Source organism: Eretmochelys imbricata, chromosome 4 (genome assembly GCF_965152235.1).
Source record: "Eretmochelys imbricata isolate rEreImb1 chromosome 4, rEreImb1.hap1, whole genome shotgun sequence".
NCBI lineage: Eukaryota > Metazoa > Chordata > Testudines > Cheloniidae > Eretmochelys > Eretmochelys imbricata.
This window is the reverse complement of record NC_135575.1, coordinates 141,429,318-141,446,474: the sequence shown is the minus strand read 5'-3', so window position 1 is coordinate 141,446,474 and position 17,157 is coordinate 141,429,318. Positions and strand designations below refer to the sequence as shown.

At 41.2% G+C, this 17,157-nt stretch overlaps 1 protein-coding gene across 4 annotated transcripts in view; it reads right to left on the bottom strand.

Moving 5' to 3' along the window:
* The window catches only part of EXOC6B (exocyst complex component 6B), a 449,711-nt gene that overhangs the window by 151,191 nt on the left and 281,363 nt on the right, over positions 1-17,157 (bottom strand). For all 4 annotated transcript variants that reach the window (XM_077816057.1, XM_077816058.1, XM_077816060.1 and 1 more), the window contains 2 exons: positions 15,076-15,210; positions 11,223-11,402 (listed from right to left, as the gene is read on the bottom strand). In XM_077816057.1, coding sequence (XP_077672183.1) covers positions 11,223-11,402; positions 15,076-15,210 — 315 coding nt within the window. The remainder of the gene's footprint in view (positions 1-11,222; positions 11,403-15,075; positions 15,211-17,157) is intronic.

Genomic DNA, 17,157 nt, shown 5'->3' with positions numbered 1-17,157 from the left:
CGTCGCACTGGGAGCTCATGTTCAGCTGATTATCCAGCACAGCCCCCAAATCTTTTTCAGAGTCACTGCTTCCCAGGAGAGAGTCCCGCATCCTGTAAGCATGACCTAAATTTTTTGTTCCTAGATGTTGACATTTGCATTTAGATAGAAACATCCCCAGTGCCCAACCATTATCAGTGACCACCATTCCAAAACTGAAACCAGAAAACTATATGACATATTTTCATGCTGCTCTTGTGTGACTTTTATTTTGTTCCGTATTTGCTTTGGGAGTAGTATTCTTTCCATTGGAAAAAGGCAGATTTTCCATTAAATACGAAGCAGCTGCCATATTGGAAACAAAATTGATTAAGCGGATTTTTTTCCCCTAATGTATACTCAGAGAGCTCAAACCGTGTTTATTTTTTAAAAAGTAATCTTTATTACCTTAACTGGCAGACGTTTTGCCCTGACAAACCAGCAGGAATATATTATAAAAAAAATTGCAACAACTTTAGGAAACGATCTTAAAGTATTATGTGAAAGGTGAAATGATGTTCTGCATCCACCCACACAGCAGATACTTTACATGAAGTGGCACAAGGTTCCCCATACGTTACCCTTGTTGATGTGACTAGTTCAGTCTCCTTGTGTATTTAGACTTCTATTTGCTGAGATTGTCAGAAAGTGGGCAACATGGTCTTGTGATGAGCACAAGTCTATTAGGAATGGGACCGAGACCTGACTTACGTCACTGATGGAGGCCAGACTCAAACTAGTAACTTAGAAGCAAAAAAGCACAGTATCCCATTTCCAATCCCATGCGCCATCAACTCCCTCTTGACAGAATTTCCTTTCTGAGCAGGGTTTGGAGAACTGGCTATAAAGGACCAGTGAACAATATGACTGGCACATAACATTTAGACTCATGTTACATTTTTATAAGAAACAAGTATGTAAATTAAAACACAGTTTAAAACATGTAGAAGTTACACTGGAAAGTGCGGTAGCGAAGGTATTTGGCTCGAATTTTAGCTTGGTTCACTCCACTTATTACCACTCACAAAATACGATGAAAAAGGTCCTTCTAAGTTTGAGAATCGAGCTAAAACCACTTAAGCACCTTGCTTGCCCTCTATTATGTCTAATCTGGACTGTAAGGTCTCTTAAAAATAGACTTTTAAAGATGCTATGCACACTTACAGTGCTCCATAAATAATGATTAATCACAGTCATTTCTATAGTGCTATTATAGTATTTGATCACTCCAATTGTTGTTGAAAAGAACAACAACTCTTAGTGCATTTTCTGCGACAATATTGTGAAAAGGGATTCCAGAAACACCAAAGAGAAATCTTTTACATTTGAAGATCTTGCTCCTTCCTCTGAGGCAGATTGGGCTGCTCCTGTGGCTACATGTAGCTAGATAGCGAGGGCTTTTGAAGCAGATGTGGTGTTAATCAGCATTCCTTTTCACATACACAAGGGCAGTCTTATGAGATTTAATGTGACCAGTGCATGAAATAAGAGAAAAGCGTATAATTGCAAAGTCTATTGTTTCACTTAAATTTGAGCCTAAAGGGAAAACACTTCAACTCCCATTAAGGCTTTTGGAAGCTGTGCACTGGAATTCTGGTGCAGGAAACAACAAGCATGTTTGAATCCCTTACCTCTGAAGACGGGTTTTCTATTGCTAATTTCAAAGTTTCATATGCCTGGTTTTTCTATTGCAAAACTTTAAGTATATCATGTTTTTTTTAAAAACTACTCAGTCTGTGAAGTGAACCCAAAGCCAAACATGGCCAATGTAACTAAACAAGTCACATCTAGGTGAATATGAACATGCTGGTTTAAAGGATTTATGGCACAGGGCATTTTGGCTTCAATTACTTTTCAAAGTACTGAGAGCACACAAGAAACCATGTAATTATAAGATAACTTTTTACCCAGCCTCTAGTTAACCAGCCCTCCCCAGGTTAACCAAAAGTCAGTCTTGTCCCTGGATAATTCTTCTTCTAAAAACCCTTTATAAGGACAGGACAGTAACACATGGACATCAAACCAAAACAGGTGAGGCAGCCCAGCAGTGCACAACCAGGTAGGTGACCCTGTTCCAGTTCACAATCTCCATCTCTTGCTCCCAGGCCCAGCTGGGTTTCAGGGGCAGTATGCCCAAACTCACGGGAGGTTTGGTCCTGCACCCATTCAACCCAATGACAGTTTTCGCACTGACTGGAACAGGAGAAGAATCAAGCCGGGGAGGCAGCGGGGAGACATACGGAAAAGAGTACACTGACGACTGCATGGATGGTATTTCAGAAACTTTGCATTGTCTCATCTTCACTAAAATGTAGCCATGTTTGCCTTTGTGTCCCAGACAAGTTACATATAACATCTAATCTTCATCTTTTTTTCTGTCCACACCAACATGCTATAGCCATGCTATGGCATAAACCTAGCTGGTTCCTAGGTTAAAACAGGATTTCTTTCTGTCTATCCAGACAGGCAAGAGGAAACCGCGTTATTTGGGATGACTATTGTCCACAGCCACCTTTAAACCCGGTTTCAGGATCTTTGAAATGCTGTAACTTTGCGCTATCAGGTTTTATTTTAAAAATTATTTTTTAAAATGCACACTGCAATTAGTGATCTGCTCGATCAATTAGTTCAAACTACCTACAGAACAAAAAACTAGAGAGTTACAGGAAAAAAATCTGTGGCAGTTAAAAACAAATCAACTAAAACCAGTTTAGTACAGCCCCACCATATGAAGGCATTCCTTCACTCCTCACACTTTGCAGGGGACTTACAAAGATTATTATTCACCGATTTAGCTTAATGACACTAATGCACCCCCCTCCACAGGAAGCTGACTCCATAGCGGTCTAAGCACTGGATTACATTTAAAGAAGAAATATATTATCTGGCTTCTGAGTAGTGGAAGTCCTAAAAAGCCAGAAGCTGGACTTCTTGTCCCTTAAAGTGCACTGAGGATAACCCCAGGCTGGATCAAAAACAAGACAATAACCAGCACTGCTTCTTTAAATCTCATAGGAGGGGAGAGGGTGCTGTCATCAGAGAGGCACCCCTCTCCTGCAGAGGCAGAGTATGCAGTGGCCACAGCACTCAGAGTCCCGGCTGATGCAAAGGATGAGCGACTGGGATCAGGAATTGAGCCATCGCTTTGATGGAATCTAGCCTCAAATTGATTTAACAAACCAATTTCTTTTCAGAAGCTGGCCTTGATTTGAGACCTACATGTTGATTTAGGAACCCCAAGATGTCCGAAGGCTGAGGCACTCAAGACATAGCTATGCTCAGTTTCCAGGAAAGGGGGTATGTGCATCCAACTGCATCATGAACTGTCATTACTAGTGTCACAGCCAACAGGCAGCTTTAATAAAGAGCATGGGTTAAATGCAGAAGCTTACAGTTGGGGTAAATACTACAGCTTAATGTGTACTATCTTACACCAGAGAACTGAGTAGAGCAGAACTGTGTCTACAATAATGAGGTGCACTTGTTAACACGTGCCATGGCTTGCAAAAATTGGAACAGAAAAAACAAGGTAGCTAGAATGCAGTTTGTTTGTGATCTATCCATGAAAATGTCTTAGTTTTTCTACTGAACATGAAAACAAGCATAAATGACAACAATTAGAGGCATTCATTGAACCAGAATGCAGGTCCTGGAGGTCAGCTTTGCTTTCTTTGCGCTAATCCAAATAGCGTGATAGTAACATCAAGAAGAGCCTGCACTAATCGTTGAGAAAATATTCCAGCATTATAACCAGAGGGGAAAGTTCAGTGGTCTAAAGCATCAGGCTGGGAATATCTAGACTCTGTGGAACCGCAGGTTCAAAACCCAGCAGGGTCAGCTGTGCGAGGAAGACACATACTGGGAAACATGTAGATTACAGCATACGTGGGAGAGGGTTTTTCAAATAAGATATTAAAAACAAAGGCCAAGTCTGCTAAGTGGAGATTAAAGACCCCCATGGTACTTTTCTTCATAGGAATTTGCCTCAGTTTATTTGGCTAAATGACCCCTCTCCCCATTACTGAGAAGGGTGTAGCAGGCAAGAAGCATACCCCAGAGGTGAGTGCATTTCAATAGCACTATATACATAATATCTATATTATTTATGATGTACTGGAATAAAAGGCACCATTTAAATGGAGATCTTCATCATTAGTTCAACAATTTGGGAAGCGTTCATCTTTCGTAAGGTTGCTGCAACCCTGCCACTTGGTGCCAGTATACTCACTGCCTCTGCCTGTCGTACTGCGGATATCAGCTCAGGACAAAGCTTGGTCCTTGGTCTCTGAGCGGTGCTAATGGGTTTGGGAGGAAGTACTAGCCAGTCCACCATGGCTAGAAGGGCTGCTGCAGCCTTTGAAGCAGGTAAGGGATCCTGGCAGACTAGGTTTATGGGTGATAGCTCACTCTAGAGTATTCTTTCTAAAAAGATGCTATGTCAGTGCTCCACTTATTGAACCGAGAGCGCCTTGTATGTCAGGAAACCTGCTTCTTCACTGTGCTCCGACACACTCTATTTATTCACTTTCTGATAATAAATGGAGGGAAAATCGTACATTCTGGCAGCAGCGAAAGGGTTAAACGTCTACTCTGAAACATTAAGCTTTTGGCTGCTTTTCTACTTATCTTCATCCCTCCCAGAATACAGACCTTTTCTGGTTCAAATAACCCTCTAATATTTGAACTGCGAGCAGAACATACTGAATGCATACAACACACAGTCATACTCACCGACATTGTAGAATGGACATCTACATCCCCCTACAGAGGACAACACAGGGAATTTAAATCAAATGCATCAGAGAGCAAAGGAACAGTGTGAAATGTAGTGAGGTGGGAGCAGTTCAGGAGTACCGTGATCATCTCCTACAACAAAGCTTACTCTTTAAACGAGACTCTCACTAAAGCTGTCACTTCAAAAACTTGACAGCATATTAAAGAACTGCACACACATTTAAATTGACACCCTTATCTCAGTACCTCACTATTATCTCAGTATTAAGCTACAATATAATGAAGTTTTTAGGGCTCATATTCTGTTTTCACGCCAGATATTTTCCACCAGGACACTGTAAGATGAGCATCTTGACCAAAACAGTCAAGGCTATGCCTACAATAAACCTCAGATTTGTCCTGAATTTACTTCCATGCACTGTTTTCCTTCTTTCAATATGTTATGGAGGCAATGTTTCATCTACTAAAGCAACATAGGAAACCATTTTCTTTATAAGAAAAATCTACCTCTCTTTTAAAGTTCTCTCTACAAAACATGTGAACTGCCAGAATCACTGCGTTCATTTGCAACTGCAAAGAGATGTCGATACAGCTAATGGGGCACTGGACAAAGCATCCCAAGTAAAGAATCCATACAGTTTACACAGTTACAGCTGAAATCTGTGTTCACCATCTGGCAAAAATAAACACACAGGAAAAGACTCCCTGTGCAAAGAGTTCATGCTGAATTGCTTGAGACTGGAGAGGTTACAGTTGTAGGATTGCTGAAAGATTACTTCCCTTTCCCAGGTCACTGTCACCTCTTGGCCTCAGCCGATTACCTTCCAAAGGAGGTTATCAAGATACAAGACTAACAGAGGATTAAAGGAAACTTAAAATAAAAACAAAACACACCCCTTTCCCCAACTCCCGTCCCCGCCCCCAGCAAAAAAACATCCTTGCTTTGTTAACCTGACAGCTCATTGTAGGTGTTGACACAACCCTCCATCTTTGAAAGGCTTAAAGTCAACAAATCAGTGTGTTTGGAGTAGCCTTGTCAATGCGATTTACATTAGCTTGTCTAACAAGAAATAAAAACAACAATCAGCCATCGTGGACAAAAGGCTTTTTCATTCATTCTCTTGAAAGCGTTTTGCACAAAATATTAATCTGTTTAAACTGTGGCCCTTTGCTCCCTAAAGAGCGGGGAAGCCACCTATTTTTTTTTTTTAGCAAAGCATTTTATTAAAACTTTTACAGAAGGAGAGTGCGCTACCTTACCAACAGTGAGGCAGGCAGCATATCGTAACTAACTTGCACTTGCTAATTCAGAAAGGAAAGAGCCTCAGGGCCAAATGTTAGCTGTGCTTTTATTCCCAATACCATATTATTTGTTTTGAGACGTTTAGTGCACTTAGCAGACCATTTTTAAATTGTGGCTATAAACCACCATGGAAGTTCTGTGCTGTGGTGTTATGTGCCAGAGTCTGGATGGCTTAACCACGAACTCTTCACCCTGCAACATGTGCTAAAGACATGCTGCTGGGTCCTGGCTCCAATTTGCAGTGCTGCATTTGCCATCTTCCCAAACTAGCAGAAAGTTAGGAAGGAATGCAAATATGTCCTTCCCTAAGCAGCCCTGTCCATCCTAGCCATCAATATACTAATCTGTGCTCTAAAAATCCATATCTAAAGCCAAAATGCTGTCAAAGGATGAGAGCAAAAAAAACTAACAGGGAATTCAGCATTTAAGGAAATTGCCATTTTCCTTAGAAATACCTGCTACTGTTTCGCTCTCTCCCAATCATGATAGATGACTCAGTAGAAACTACAATAGACACTTCCCTCCCATTATCCCCGACCAAGTCCAAGCTGACACCGTGGAGTTGAAACTGGAAAATACAACTTGAATGTATGAGAACAAAGGAGACATTCAAAGTTCTTTTTAAGTTCTACTAATTTGTAATACTTTGGGTCAATATTAAAATTTTACCTTACAGCTATCGTGAAAGTTTAGGATCTCTTGTGGATTCAAATCAGAATTACATGACCAAAGCCCAGCTCTCAGACCAAGATTTACCCTGCGTACTGTTCAGAGTTACCACTTTAATTTTTTCAGCAGAAATGTTGACTTGAGGCACTTGGGTTCTGCAAGTAGATCTGATCTGCTGGATGCTTAGAGCCCTGACTCTGCAGAGACTTCGATACACAGGAACAGTCCCATTTAAGACAATGGAACTACTCACATGCATAAAGTTAAGCAAGTGAATAGCTCTTTGCAGGACCAGGGCTTCGTCTCAGGGTTATACTTCAGGTCTGGTCCTTTTTGTGTAACTTTTGTGTAGCCTTGGGAAAATTCTGCATGCCATGGTGAGTTTCTTTGATCAACAAGCAAAACATTACAAACTTTTATTAGGATCATCATGATGAAAGGCAGGCAAGTTGCTTTTGAGTGTGGGCTGGTAAATTTTCATGAACATTTTCAAGGATTACTTTAATGCTTACCGTTTAACCTGTCTCTTGCTATTAGTCATTTCCAGAGACTAATGTTGACTTTTATTCTGGTGAATTTGAAAAGTTAAAAAAATTAGTGGAGAATATTTGTGATGTTTTTAATTGTGTGAATTCAAGAACTGTGAAAGGTGCCTGATCAACAACCCTGGGAAACAAAGTAACCACAGAACAGGAGCAAGATGGCCAGGGAAAAGGGGCTCTTAACTCAGCAGGTCTCAACCCTGTTTTGCAGGGCCATTTCTATCAGTGAGAGGAAACTTCACTCTCCATGGACCACTCAATATTTTACTTCTCTTATTAAGCAGCTAATAGTGTGCAACCATGATGGTAATTTTGGGGGGGAAATTGAGACTGCAAACTCTCTTCACACAATGCACCAACACTCATCCCATGGTAGTAATATTCTGTCAATGACGACTTGGGCTGGATTCAAACCAGCAAGCTAGAGGTGAAAGGCTCTATTATTCCTTAGCAATACTCTCATATATACCTATAATTCATCTTTTTTGTTTAGTTGTTTTCTCTTTCATCCATATTCTTCTACAAAGTACATACCGCTTTTGTATTGCTTCTACATACTGCTTTTATACAGGTAGACTTGGGATTTCTTTTGTGCATAATGGTTGATGTTTTATTTGAAAACAATAAAACAACCCACTTAGGGCATGGCTACACTGGCAGACGTAGAGCGCTTTGAGTTAAACCAGCCTTCGTACAGCGCAGTAGGGAAAGCGCTGCAGTCTGTCCACACGGACAGCTGCAAGCACACTGGCGTGGCCACATTCGCAGCTCTTGCAACAGCCACAGAGAGCAGTGCATTGTGGTAGCTATCCCAGCATTCAAGTGGCTGCAATGTGCTTTTCAAACGGAGGGTGGGTGGGGCGGGGCATGACAGGAAGTGTGTTGTGTGTATGGGGGGGGAGAGAGAGTGGGTTTTTGGGGGGCTGAGAGCATGTTGGCATTCTGTCTTGTAAGTTCAGACTGCAACAGACCCCCGTCTCCCTCTCCCACACAGCATTCCACAGTAATGGTTGCTTTGTCTCGGAGCAGATAAGCAGCCGGATGTCAGAAACGGAGCTTTCAAAGGGCATATCAGCATTCCTACAGCGAGTTCAAAACAATGAGAAGCCACTTGACTTAAGGGGATTATGGAAAGTTTCCGGAGGCTGATCAGAGCGCAGTAATGCAACACCTCGTTCACACTGAGGCCCGGGCATTTCAACCAAGGCACACCAAGCGTTAATCTTCTCGCCAAGATGAAGTACCAGGAGCGCTCTAGCCGTGGAGTCAGAGCGCTCTACATGCCTTTGCCAATGTGGACGGGTAGTGAGCTACGGCGTCCGGGGCTGCTTTAATACCCTCTAACTCACAAGTGTAGCCAAGCCCTTAGAAACAAAGCAAAATTATGGGATCAATCAGGAAAACCCATCAAGAATGGGAGAGAAAAGAGACCAAGGCTAACAATGAAGTCAATATACTTTAAGTAAAGGATTTTAAAAAAACAAAACCAGGATATATACAATGTCACAATTCTCCCTGTCTTTAACATTGGCTACAAGTTACAGAGGAACCCTTGAGCAACTTAGAATGAAGGCACAGTCACACGGTTCTTGTAAAGAACATAGCTTTGAAATATCAAAAATTCCACACCCACCTCCCCGTACAAACTAATTAAGCCAGATCTGCAGCATTACAGATCACACTTTTAGATCTGATTAACTATCTCCCACACCTCCACAGGGCAGTTGTGAGGATTCGGTTTGGTATGATGCTTTGAGGATAAGGTGCTATATACGTGCTGGCTCAATGTTGTTAACTTGTTACCTGGCATCCTCACTGTTAGGAAAAGCAGAGTGACTTTTTGAGCAGCTGGGTAGTTTTACATATATTAGATTGATAGAGAGGTTGCTTCTGCCCGCCTCAATCTTTTTTTTGGAGTAAGCAGATGCCTTTCCTATTCCCAAAACAATTTTGATTAATTTGAAAAGGAAACGTTAAAGTTTTAAGGAAGATAAATCACTCCAGATCCATCTCATAAATCACTGCGGGCATGTCTTTCCTTCTTTGCAGCCCCACGTTAGCCATGCTTAATGCTCCAGTGAAAAGACACCCTGTCAGTCAGGTCTACAGCAAAACACCACAGAAGCTGAGGATGAACAAAGAGGGAGTTTCTCTCCTTACTGACAGGTGTGTGTGTGTGAAAGGGTTGAAGGAGAAGAGGTATGTTGCAATGATTTTGTGGACACTTATTTATTTTCCCAAATAAATATTCATTTGGATTCCTACAAAACCATGCCTCTCCTATCACCCCAGGTGCTCAGGCATTAAAAACACCAATAAAGCATCCAGACTAAACTGAGAAAGTATGAATTCTTCTTACTTTTTACTGTACCATCTCTACCTAGCAAAACCTTACTTTTGCTACCAGCTAACTGAATTACTCCGCTAGTTCAAGCAGTAGAGGTATGTGCTATGGGGCTGAAGGTCCAGATACAAAACCTGATGACAACCCACGATAGAGGTCATTGTACTTATATCTAGATCCCTAGTAAGAAGACATCTAGTAGTTAAAGAATCCAAATGGGAGCCAGCAATCCCCAAATTCTAAGTCTGGTTCTGATACGAGTCCCTGTCTGGCAACTGACATGTCACTTCTCTATCTACGCTGCAATATGGGATGGAGTCATTTTGAAAACATAGGTGACCCAAAAGGAAGAGATGGGTGAAAACTCTCCAATCTCTCTCCACCACAGCCCAATCTCTCCCCCAAAAGTTAGCTGCGATGCTTAACATTCCCCCTTCTCACCTCATTCACAGTGGTGTCTTCAAATCTGATTAACTGGAACAAATCCTTCTCACCATGCCTCTGGCTGTTTCTCCTTCCCTAGGAATCAGAACTAATTCCCTTCCAGCTGTCAAATCTTCTAGACACCACAACAAGGACCCTTATGGGATCCAAGATGCCAAAGGCGTGGGATTTCAAAAAGGTACCACTAAGGGTTTGGCTTTCATATTGGCTAAATGACACTGACGAGTGGTCTAAAACCTTTGTAGTAGTTCAGTCAGAGAGATGAACAAACAGGATGAAGCTAAGACAGAGAGAACTACAAATGCTTAAGGGTCAGCCTTTTAGTCTATATAACGGTTGATGAGATTTAACAAACTACGTGCCCAGATGCCACTGAGTTGGGCAGCTACCAGAGTGAATGATAAGTAGTAAAATGAAAGCGTGAAAAGATGTAACCACATGTAATAGAAATACATTTTTCAATGATTTTGACATTTCAAAGTTCTACTGATGGAAATTATTACCAGGGAGAAATCCATAGGGCCCAAGATAAATTTTAACAAAAAAGGAGCTCTTTGTGGATAAGTGAAAATGCCTGATTATTAAGTTTACTTTACTAAATAGGATATTATACTCTTCCAGGTCAACAACACAATTCAATGGATAATGGGATGATTTTTCTAGAAATAAGAAAATGCAGGTGTATTGTAAACAGAGAAAAAGCTACTCTCTGCTATATGATGCAGAGCTCTATTTTGAACTGGTGACATTATGAGCACATGGTTACAAAATTTGCAAATGAAAAACTCAAAGGCAAAATATATTCTCAAATGTGGTACCTTTTCTCAAGTAGTCACTTAACATTGATTAAAATTAAACTATACCCCAGTTGTTTAAAATCAAATTTAAACCGAGTACCTCATTAATTATATCCCTTACCGTATTTTTTATTAAATCAACAGCTCTATACTTTTCTCTCAGACTTTAAGGAGCGGTTTAGAGGGAGCCCCCCGAGGGAGCCTGCCTTCCGATAGCTCTTGAAATGCCTTATTTGAAAAATCAGTTCTGTTCATGACAACAGCACAACATTATCATGTACACTAAACTTCGAACAGCCCAAAAGTTCTACAGTGGCATTAGAACCCCCATGCACTCCCAGTTTTCAAAGAAAGAGACCACTGTCACTTACAGGTAGGTGTGTGAACACAGAAAAGGTGCTGCGCAGGAAAGCAATGAGATCTACCAGGTAATCGCTGGCTTTGCTGCCCGGTTCAGCAGCCATCCAGTCATAATCTGCCAGCTGCAAAAACTGGTCTATCTTCTGGTTCAGATTAGTGTAAATCTCTTCCTCTGCAGCATGGCGGGCATCCTGGGAAACAAGAGAAGACTCCTTAAAATGGGATGGGAATGAAATCAGCCCACTTAGTGTACAGAGCATGCAGTACTGTGCACCGGTTCAACACACTCCACATTAGTAAGGTAACACAAGATGTGATGTCACAGTCATAGTTTCAGAGTAGCAGCCGTGTTAGTCTGTATCCGCAAAAAGAAAAGGAGGACTTGTGGCACCTTAGAGACTAACCACTTTATCTGAGCATAAGCTTTCGTGAGCTACAGCTCACTTCATCGGATGCATTCAGTGGAAAATACAGTGGGGAGATTTATACACACAGAGAACATGAAACAATGGGTGTTACCATATACACTGTAACAAGAGTGATCAGGTAAGGTGAGCTATTACCAGCAGGAGAGTGGGAGGGGGAAAAAAACCTTTTGTAGTGATAATCAAGGTGGGCCATTTCCAGCAGTTGACAAGAAAGTCTGAGGAACAGGGGTGTGGGGGGGTGCGGAGGGGGAATAAACAAAGGGAAATAGTTTTACTTTGTGTAATGACCCATCCACTCCCAGTCTTTATTCAAGCCTAAGTTAATTGTATCCAGTTTGCAAATTAATTCCAATTCAGCAGTCTCTCATTGGAGTCTATTTTTGAAGTTTTTTTTGTTGAAGAATTGCCACTTTTAGGTCTGTAATCGAGTGACCAAAGAGATTGAAGTGTTCTCCAACTGGTTTTTGGATGTTATAATTCTTGACGTCTGATTTGTGTCCATTTATTCTTTTACGTAGAGACTGTCCAGTTTGACCAATGTACATGGCAGAAGGGCATTGCTGGCACATGATGGTATACATCATATTGGCAGATGTGCAGGTGAATGAGCTTCTGACAGTGTGGCTGATGTGATTAGGCCCTATGATGGTGTCACCTGAATAGATATGTGGACACAGTTGGCAACGGGCTTTGTTGCAAGGATAGGTTCCTGGGTTAGTGGCTCTGTTGTGTGGTGTTTGGTTGCTGGTGAGCATTTGCTTCAGGTTGGGGGGCTGTCTGTAAGCAAGGACTGGCCTGTCTCCCAAGATCTGTGAGAGTGATGGGTCGTCCTTCAGGATAGGCTGTAGATCCTTGATGATGCGTTGGAGAGGTTTTAGTTGGGGGCTGAAGGTGATGGCTAGTAGCGTTCTGTTATTTTCTTTTTTTGGGCCTGTCCTGCAGTAGGTAACTTCTGGGTACTCTTCTGGCTCTGTCAATCTGTTTCTTCACTTCAGCAGGTGGGTATTGTAGTTGTAAGAACTGCTGGAAATGGCCCACCTTGATTATGACTACAAAAGGTCCCCCTCCCCCCAGCTCTGCTGCTGGTAATAGCTCACCTTACCTGATCACTCTCGTTACAGTGTGTATAGTAACACCCATTGTTTCATGTTCTCTGTGTATATAAATCTGCCCACTGTATTTTCCACTGAATGCATCCGATGAAGTGAGCTGTAGCTCACGAAATCTTATGCTCAAATAAATTTGTTAGTCTCTGAGGTGCCACAAGTGCTTTTCTTTTTGTAGTCATGGTTTGTGCTTCATTAGCTTCCCTTTTTTGTCCTACATGCTGTGTAGGAAATCTTCCTTTTTTCTACCAGTCTAACTGATAATACTTTTGCATTCTCCCATTAGCAGCTCTGTTCCCTTTTCTAACAAGGTAACAATGTTATTTACTTGCAAGTCAAAGCAGGATTGTGGGCTTGATTTTGGCCTCTTAAAGTCACAGAAAAATAGTAATTTCTGAATACACCACATAGTCCTTCCAGTTATTACCTGCACCTAGCAAGAGGTTTCCATCAACAAGGAAATATTATTCTGGGACAGCCATGCAGAGAAATGCATTAGCAGAATCTATGGTATTTATATTGAGCATTGGTCTGGATGAGAACTGGTTAAAAGATTTTGTACAGTCTAAAATTTTAAACATTTTCAACAGACATTCTCATGATGGCCAGACCCTCCCGCCCTTACTAAATATTTAAGTGCTCACTCATGCCCTGTGATTATCTGTTTACACAATTCCATTCCACTGGAGTTTTGGGTTCAGATTTTCAAGGGCAAATACGTGATTTAGTCACACAACTCCCATTAAAAAGAACCGGAGTCGCGTGGCTAAATCCCTGCAGTGGATTCTTCTGCCTAAAATGGAACCAGTGTTGAGATACCATGCTGGCACGGTAGGCATTATGTCCTTATGCTGGTTCAGGGGAAGCGGATGGAGCTGTGCTGAAGGGCAAGGCCAGGAGGGGGCGAGACAGACAGGGACTCTGCCAGACACCACTGAGACAAACAGAAGGATAAGAACAAATAAGTTTCAGGACATGCTACCTGTCTCTGGATCATGGAAAAGAAGAAACCTCATTTTTTGTCAGATCATTCATATTGATGTATATAGTTCTGTAAACATCTCAGATACCACCAAGATAGGTATGCACGCTAGTTAATCCATCTAGAGGACTGTGATCAATTGTTCTCCATGTCCACTGAAGGTAGGACAAGAAGTCATGGGCTTAAACTGAAGCAGGAGAGATTTAGGTAAAATATTGGGAAAAATTTTCTAACTACTCTAAGGATAGTTAAGAGGTTGTGGAATCCCCATCGCTGGAGGTTTTTAAGAACAGGTTGGACAAACACCTGTCAGGGATGGTCGAGGTTTATTTGGTCCTATCTCAGTGGAGGCGGCTGGACTTGATGACTTCCCAGGGTCCCTTTCAGCCTGACATTTCTATGATTTCTATTATGGTTACAGTCTTTTTATAGCCTAAAATTTACAACTATGTAAACTTATGGCAAGAGAGCCATCAAGCAAACAACTGCTCTCAAGAACAAATGCAGGAAGCTGGTATCTAAGAGAATGTTGGCTTGAAATTCGGTGGATGGTTGCGTCCATGGCTGATGTACTGTAGGAGAGCCAAACCCAGCAGCGTCCTCCAGACTGTTGCTGCTTTACTGCATAAATGAAAAAAACGGCAATGATGTTTTTCCAGCATCATGCATGTTGGGTCTTCCCTGTACTACAACCCTATCGATATTAGTTCACCATTTCACAGAGAAAGCCCAGGCCTGGGCAGCTTTGCTGTTTGGGAAAAATTCACCTACCTGTCATTTGTGTTCTCGAAAGCTTACCCATCCATGTATTTTTGGTGAAGTAGTATACTTCCTACCATTTGCTTGTATGAGGGACTGTGTGCTAGGGGCACTAGGGGATGATAAAATGCCTTAGCGGTGGCAGACACTTATTGATGATTTAGTTTTGCGGCTTTAGAATGCTACAGCAAAAAGGAATTTGCGTAGGTCACATGCACTGGGAGCACAAACAGAGAGAAACTCTACCCTACCTTTTGGAACAATATATATGTGACTAATCTGGTAGTGACTCATTTGTTATTGTTTTCCTTGCCGCTTTGTTACTGTAGGGTTGAAGATAAACACTAAATTGCTGTCAATGGTTTTTTTTTTTTGTTTTTAAAGAAAGCAGTATTAAAATAATTTGAAAAACAACACATATTGAAAGGATTGCACAGACTTTATAAAATGTGCAAAAAGATTACTGTGGAAGTTTCCACACACATTTCGCAGCACAAATTTATTTGTGGACCATGCACAACTCACACATGGTGTATCTCCAGTCAGACACAATCCACAGAACATCCCTAGGTTACCATGGTTTTCTCACCTTGAAGGTGGTAGTTCCATAGAGTTTGGTAGTATGGACAGTCTCCGGGAGTACGCTGGTGATATTGGTTATGAATTCTTCTAGGAACTTGCAGGATTTCTCCAAGTGAGTCGTATTTATGATAATCTGCACAAGCTGTGAAGGCAAGGAGATGTGTCAGGTGCGGCTTGTGTTTTTAAAGTAAGGTGTATGTCGGACTAATGGATGCCAAACCAGGGCGATCTGTCATCATGCTGGACACTGCACAAACGTGCTGTACACTGCTAAAGGCTAAAAAAAGATTGTCCTGTTTTAACATATGAAATTTAAATAAAAGCTCACACTTGAGAAAGTAATTTCCCATGACTTTTGCTAATACCACAAAAGACTATAATGAATTTTATAAACTCATTGTTCATTTTACTACAGTTCAAATACCATTAAAATATAAAGGGTTACAGAAGATAACATATTTCTGGTCTAACATGGTATCTGTTAATAAACCCTAAATACCCTGTATTCTTGAGCAACAGCTCACAAAAAAACACACAATGGCATTTAGAAATGAAGCCACAGATGGTTCGATGATTAACTATCAACTGATAAAATGCCTTAGCAAAAGATCCCCTGAAGTTGATACAGCTCAAGCATTGCAAGTTTAGGGCAAACTGATCTTGCTTTTGCCTCTGATTCATTCACAGATAATTATTTAACTTTGCAAATAACTTATTTAGTTCCTTATTCACATTCATTTCTCAGACAGGAACGCTGTCTTCTTACAAATTGCCTCGTATTTCAGATGCGATATAAGCAATAATGGAAAGGGTCTAAGAACTTCCCATTTATCCCCGATGTCATGCTAAAATATCTTCTGGGACATTTGTGCCATTTTGCTGGAATATTAGAATTCAAAAGTGACATATCAGAGAGAAAAGGAATTGGACTTAGGACACCAGGAGAATGTGTGTTCGCTGTAGAATTTTAGAACATTGGTCTATAAGTATTCAAGATCATTTGCTTTCAAGCACCAATGATTCGGAAATAGGCAAAGTCATATTTGACAGGGTGCTACTCCCTCTCTCCCTTTGCCCATAATTAGGTTATAATAATTGATTTTTACAATTCAAATCACACAAACCTTCACACCAAGTTTCTGTAATACCAACTAGGCTGAATAGATGTGCATAAATGAGCAATTCCATTTCCTCTTGTTTATTACCTAGGCTTCTAGCATTGGTGTATAGGCAAGTAAATAACTTCATCATGTCCCTTGATGACTTAACTAATTTTAGAGTGGTAGCCGTGTTAGTCTGTATCAGCAAAAAGAAGGAGTCCTTGTGGCACCTTAGAGACTAACAAATTTATTTGGGCATTAGCTTTCGTGGGGTAAAACCCACTTCATCGGATGCACATGCATCCGATGAAGTGGGTTTTAGCCCACGAAAGCTTATGCCCAAATAAATTTAAATAATTTTAGTCTCATCAACTTCATTTTATTCTAAGTGATTTCACATTTGTTCTCCCTTTTGTTCTTTCCATTTTGTTGTTACTTTAACACCCTCTTGATTAGTTTAGCCAGCCTGCTCCCTAGAAGATTGGTTGTCCTTTTACAGAGATGGAAGAAGTCATCCAAACTGTATAACTCATTCTCCCCACAGAAAATGGACATATGTTCCACAAAATCAGACCCTCTAATTTTACACCACTTACCTAGCCAGCAGTTCACATCCAGAATCTTCTGCCTTGTGTCCTCCTTTGTTCATGGGACAGGAAGGATCTCAGAGAAGAGCTCTTGGACAGTCTTCTCCTTCAGCATCCTTCTGTCTGAGCTCTTGGAAGTCAGCTACTATCTGTGAGGTATCCTGCCACGTAGTGTCATTATTCACCATCGCCAGGGGGTCCTTGCCCATTGTCTTTAAAAGCTTACCCAATTTTAGTCACACCTCATATGTTGGCTCCTGGAAGACAGCACACCATTCCATTGTCCATCTGGGTCTTGCAGAAAACATTCTTTTCATTCTTAGTACAGAATCCCAAACAACGATTGTCTGTCTTCATTGGACAGTTGGAGATCTCTTTCTGGGCACGTCTGACTGTCCAGTG